The sequence below is a fragment of the Lacerta agilis genome, chromosome 14, assembly GCF_009819535.1.
Source record: "Lacerta agilis isolate rLacAgi1 chromosome 14, rLacAgi1.pri, whole genome shotgun sequence".
In the NCBI taxonomy this organism is placed as follows: domain Eukaryota; kingdom Metazoa; phylum Chordata; class Lepidosauria; order Squamata; family Lacertidae; genus Lacerta; species Lacerta agilis.
In genome coordinates this window covers 2,503,112-2,509,111 of record NC_046325.1, presented here as the reverse complement: position 1 = coordinate 2,509,111, position 6,000 = coordinate 2,503,112, and the positions used below count along the sequence as shown (strand labels likewise).

Sequence of the window (6,000 nt, the reverse complement as noted above, 5' to 3'; positions counted from 1 at the left end):
CTATTTATTCCTCCCTGTCAGTGACCGTTATGCCAGTACAGTACTGAGGCAGAAATGCCCGGATTCTGAGGGGGGGCGTGGCGTGCGTCGTGACGTTAGTCGGCAGGGAGAGGTGACGCGGCGTTTCCCCGCCCCGCCCCTGTCGACGTCGCCGTGGCTCCGCCCCCCCTGCGCACCGACGCCGGCTGATGACGCCTTTGGGCGGCGCCGGCAGCCGCGGCGGCTCCTGAGGGAAGGAGGCGGCGGCGGCGGCGGCGCTGGGAGCCGAGGCGAGAGAGAGAGTGGCCTCTGCCGCGTCCCGCGCCTCTCTCCCCGCTGCGGGACACGGTGAGGCGCCCCCCTCCGCGCGCTGAGGGACCGGCTCCCATCCCTGGGCCTTCCCGGCCTTCCTCCCCAACCTCATCACGGGACCCTCCTCTCCTCACCTCCCCACCCCTCCTTTCCCATCGTCCTCTGCGGCTGCCCCCCCTCACCCCACACCTCGCCCAGGTTAACCCACCCGGTTGTCTTCCCGGCCACGCCCCCTCCCCTCCCCCTCTTTGTATTGGGCTCCCCCCCCCACAAACGCACGAGCGCCGCTTCCCGGCCACGCCCCCTCCCCCCACCCTTCTGGGGTCTTCTGGGGACTCTTGTTCCAGCGCTGTGATAATTGCACCTAGATGCACTTGCAGGCAGGAGCTCCCTGCCAGACTCGCCCCCTTCTTAAAGGGCTGAGGTAGGTCAGGGTGCAGGACTGGGAGTGGGGTGGTGGTGGTGTCAGTGTGTGCAGGGCATCTTCGCCTGTTTGTGTCTGGAGAAGGAATCTTATCTGTTTCTTGCTGCCCAGGGAAGCGGGCATGGCGGGGCAGTGGTTAGATCACCTTCTCTGCATGCATTGCAGGGGGTTGGGCTGGATGACCCTTGGGGTCCCTTCCAAGTCTACCGTTCTGTGGTTCCATGCCGGAGGTCCTGGGTTCAGCCACCAGTGGCATCTCCAGGTAAGAGTAGGAAGGAGCCTCTGGGAGGAGAGGACTATGTTGACGGAAGGAGGGCTACAGCTTCGGCTCCACAGTCGGAGGCAGCGATGCTTCTGAATGCCAGTTGCTGGAAACTGCTGTAGGGGAGAAGGCCGCCACTGCACTTGCGTCCTGCTTACGGGTTTCTCATCTGGTCGGCCGCTGTGAGAACAGGGTGCTGGGTTAGGTTAGGTGGGCCACTAGCCTCATCCAGCAGGCGTTCCTTACATTCTTAGAAAACCCAGGAGAGTTCCTGTGTGTTGATGAGACCAAAGTGCACACCTCCGGAGGGAAAGGGAATTGGCTCTGGGGTAGTGCACCTGTTCTGCGTGCAGAAGATCCCAGTTTCGGTCCCCAGCAGCAACTCGAGGTAAGGCTGGGAGAGGCTGCTGCCTGAAATGATGAAATGCCACTACTGCCAGTCATTGTAGAAAGTACTGAGCTGGATGGACCCCTCCAAAGGTCTGAGTCGGGCACTTTCCTTCCTTCCAGTTTGGGACCACAGTGGGACAGCAGGTCCTTTGCATTCAGAAAAATTGTGTCTTAAGCATCTGCGGGTAAAAAACTCTCAGGTGGCCGGATGTCTCCGCCAGAGCAAGCCACTGTCAGAGTAAATGGCAAGGCGGTGTGATTTGGTTTCCTCTCCCCTTTGCACTTCGCCCTCCCAGCCTTATTCCCATATTGAAAGCCAGAGAGAGAGAGATGGAGTTACACTTCACTCGGCAAACTGGGGTTTGCGTCAAACCCTCAGTTTTCTGCGATGTCCTCTTGATCCTCCATTCTTCTACCCCCTTTGCGTGGCATAAGAAGAACGTGCTAAATCAGGCCAAAGAGGACCATATCTAGTCCAGCATCCTCAGAGTGGCTAACCAGATGCCTATGGGAAACCCAAAAGAAGAACCCGAGCACCAGAGCACTCTCTCCTCCAATGGTTTCCCACAGCTGGTATTCAGAAGGAGACAGGGCAGAGGCATCATGGCTACTAGTCATCCATGGCCCTCTCCTCCTCCGTGAATTTGCCCAATCCTCTTTGAAAGCCATCTAGGTTTGTGGCCATCAATGCCTCCTGCATTGGCTGAGGCTGGGGGGGGCAGGGGGAGGTTGGCGTTCATTGAGCTAGGAAGCCCATGCAAATTTTGCTGCTAGCTCCTGCACGTTTAGATATTTCAGTTGAGCATTCCAGCCCTGGTTTAGGGACCGTCATGTTCAGCTCCCTCTTTGGCAGCAGAGTTTTTCTGTCTCGGGATATCACACCCACACTGAGTGAAGCCAGCCAGGTAGCATGAGCAAGCACTCCAGTTGGCAGAGGAATGCCAAGCCACCTCAGGTGTGTGGAAGGCTTCTCTCCTAATCTGCCTGAAACAGTTTAAAAAGGGGCCGGGAATCAGTATTGGGAACTGTGTGCCTACCCCCCACTTGAGATGCAGCAGGAGAAAAATGGAGGAACAAATTCCCAAACAGTGGCTCAAGCTGGAGGCACATTTTACAGATAGCTTTATGCAAATGTCTTCAGGGGCAAACGTTCTCCCTTGCTTTGAAAGGGAAGAAAAAAGGCTTTGAGTTATCTGAACTTTTTATTATTTATTGCATTCATATACCAACTTTTTCTCTAAGGAGCTCAAGGTAGCATATATTGTTCTCCCCATCCCTGTTCGATCTTTACAACAACCCTGTGAGGTCGGTCAAGCTGAGAGGCAGCCACTTCCCCAAAGTCACCCTGTGAGAGCTTCATGGCTGAGTGGGGATTCGAACCCTGGTCTCTCCCAGCTCCTAGCCTTGGCACTCTTGGCGACTACACCACTTTGGCTCTCAAAACAAAGCTGCCAGTGTACACCGAGGATGGGATTCGAACCCACGCTCGCAGAGCCCAGTCCACTGCCTTAACCACTCAGCCACCATGTGTGCAGGAAGGGTAGTCTTGAAGGTATGCAGCCCAGCTTCCGATGTGCTTTGGCGTTTGTGGTTTTTCTTAAACACATTAAACCACTGTCCAGTCTTAATGAAGGCAAGCAGGAAGGGCCAGGCAGGAACTGGGCCTTACATCCACCTAAGTATTTCTGCATTCTGTACAACTTCTCCTTCACCTGCCTGTGCCTGATGCTAGTCGTGCACACCATGCTAAACAAGCAGCCGTCTCCATGCCTCCTGTCGCCTCTAGTTTTCTGAACGCGGAAGCCCCTCCTACTCTTCCTCTCATGGCCGTAACACAGCTCTTCCTTTCTCTCTCTTCCCCCTCCCACAGCTGCATCGGCACCATGAAGGAAATGTTTCAAGACGAGAAGTATTGGAGGGGGCCGTCCCCCAGCCTCCGCGACCCCACGGGGCACCGGGACAAGCTGTGCCGCCCCTCCCCGGAGTGGGGTGAGCCTGAGCGCAAACACGGCGGCTGCTTCGAGGGGAACCGGCACCTGGCCTACGCTAAGAAGCAGCCTCTGGGGTTCAGCCCCTCGTCCTCTGCCAGCGAGGAGGAAGAAGGGAGGTGGGACCTCCCCTGCATGTCCGGCTGGGAGGTGGCCGGGGTGGGCCCGTCCCACCCAGCCCAGAGCAAAGCCGGCAGGGCGAAGGTCCCCCAGAGTGGGGGCCGGGCCTGGCCCTTCGACGTGGCCACAGCCTCCGGCTCCAGGAGGCGGCCGCAGCTTCTGGGGGCCCCGAGGTCCCGCTGCTTCCGCCGCCAGCGCCGGCGTGCCCTGCGGGCCTTCCGGATGCTCCTCTACACCAAGAGCTCCTCCCTGGCTTTCCATTGGAAGCTGTGGGGCAAGATGGCCTCCAGGGGGCGCCGGCGGGGAGGGGGAGCAGCGGGGGCGAAGCGGGCCCGGTCGTCCCTGTCCCTTTCCCCCGGCTCGCAGCCCGACGACGACCACCTCCCCCTCTACAAGAAGAGCCCCTTGCGGGAGGAGGACTGCCGGGGCGGGGCCAAGCGCAGGCCCCGCCCCGCCCGCTTCAAGCCCCGCCCTCCTGAGCCCCACCTGGACTACGACTTGGATGGGGCTTTCCCTGCGTCGTCGTCCTCCTCGCCTCCGGCTTCTTCTCGCCTCAGTCTGCTGGGGGCCCTGATGGACGACGCCTCGCCCTACCCTCAGTACGTGGAGCTGCAGAGGGTCAGCTTTGACAAAGACCCCGGAGCCGCGGAGCTGGAGGAGGAAGCCGCCGGCCTGCTCAAGTACCCTGGCGGAGGGGCCCACGCCTCCCCCAGGACTAGAAAGGGCGGAGAGGCAGAGCACAGCCTGGATGGAGATGGAGGTAATGCTCACGTTTAACCGCTGCCCTTTGACCCCTCCTGGCGTTTGTGGTGGCTAGCTAATAACTAGCGCTGTGTGGATTATGTGTAGCGTGCTGCATTTCTTGTTCGTTTGTGTATTTAATTGGCACGCCGGCACCCTCGACCAAAAACGGCTACCAGGGCAGTTTACGTACAGTCGGAATGAGACCATCCCTACCCACAGGCTTAGACTCTTAACAAAAACAACAACACCACGGCACACAAGGAAAGAGGGGCAGGGAGGGAAGAGGAAAACAAAAGCTGATTTCCCATTTCCAAACAGTTGTCCCCATAATGCCCAGCTGGCACAGTTCAGGGGCAGCAGCTGCCTGATGGAGCTGGGCAAAGCCGATGAAAAGAGCCTTCCCCCATCCCTTCTCTCCCACTGGGGCATGACTGCCGAGGGGAGGGGAAGGCTGCTGGACCTGGCCTGCTGCAGTTTTAAATAACTGCCTGTGCCTTTCCACTGTGCACGAGGTGGGCTAGCATCACGGTGAAGGGTGTGAGCTGGATGGTCCCCAGTTCAAATCTTGCCCCGGCTGTGCACTCACTAGGTGAGCCTCTGGAAAAGCCGCTTGCCCCTCTGCTCCCTGTTTCCACCATGTATTTATAGACGCTGTAGCAGAGGAGACGATGTACATCTGTTTACGCAATGGTCACGAAGACCAAGTGGGATGCCTGTGAATGGGGTGGAGGGGTGGCAGGTGGCAGTCTGTCCCAGCCAGGTCGATGGAGAAGGGGTGGTCTTCCTTAGGGAGGAACCAGGTGGAGAGTGCTGATGCAAAGCTCAGTGGTAATGCCCCTGAACGTCCTTTCCGTGGCAAAGGCTCCGGGTTCAATCCCTAGCATCTCGAAGTTGGGCTGGGAAAGATGGCCCCCTTTGAGGCACTGCAGTGCTTCTCAAACTCCAGCAGTTGTTGGACTTGGTGGTGTTACAATTCGTGAGAATAATCTTCTGCAGAATATTCTCGATTAATGAGACTGCTAGAGAATTTTCAGTTAAAATAGAAGAATATTCATTTCAGTGCATTGAAAATGATATAATTGGTTAACGTGCTTGTTGAGATGGCAACCAAAAACTGTACAGATGCTTTTATTCAATGGGGGGACGCAGTGAATTCACATTCTTTGATAGGCCTAAATTTGTAATGGCCACAATAATATCAATTGTACCGGCTATATACTGTATTTTTCGCTCCATAGGGCGCACCTAGTTTTTAGAGGAGGAAAACAAGAAAAAAAATTCTGAGGAAGGATTGGGGGGGGGCTCAGTTTTTTGGGGGGTGCTCCTTCAAGTACTGTCTGTGTCTGACCTTTCGTACTCCATCGCCTTCTCCTCCGTGCCTTCAAACTGGTGTCAGCCTCCCCCCCCCCACGCTCCTCCCAGTGTCTTATTCCGGACCCCCCCCCCTGCCCTTTGCATGTCTGGGTTGCAGCAAGCTCCGGCCTCTCACTCCCAGTGGCTCTGGGTGTCAAAGCTGCCCCCCTGGAGGGCGGGGCGACGGGGGTACCTGGCCGCAGGTTCCTTCTGCCAGAGGAAACACCTTTCCTTTGCGATACCTCCTTGCCTGCAGCCCATTCCCAGCGTCTCAAAAAGGGGCTTAGTTTGTGCTGGCAACCACACCAGTGCTGTGGCTGAGTCCCAGAACGTAGAATCAAAGAATGTGAAAGTCTGAAAGGGGGGTCTGGGAGGTCATCCAGCCCAACCCCCACTTCAGCCCACTGGGGTCTACCAACAGATAGAAT

General features: G+C 57.4%; 1 protein-coding gene across 1 annotated transcript in view; it reads left to right on the top strand.

Moving 5' to 3' along the window:
* Positions 1-211: 211 nt before the first annotated feature.
* Positions 212-6,000, top strand: part of SENP3 (SUMO specific peptidase 3) — a 29,138-nt gene continuing 23,349 nt past the window's right edge. The window contains exons 1-2 of the mRNA XM_033170006.1: positions 212-327; positions 3,238-4,235. Coding sequence (XP_033025897.1) covers positions 3,251-4,235 — 985 coding nt within the window. The 5' untranslated portion in view covers positions 212-327; positions 3,238-3,250. The remainder of the gene's footprint in view (positions 328-3,237; positions 4,236-6,000) is intronic.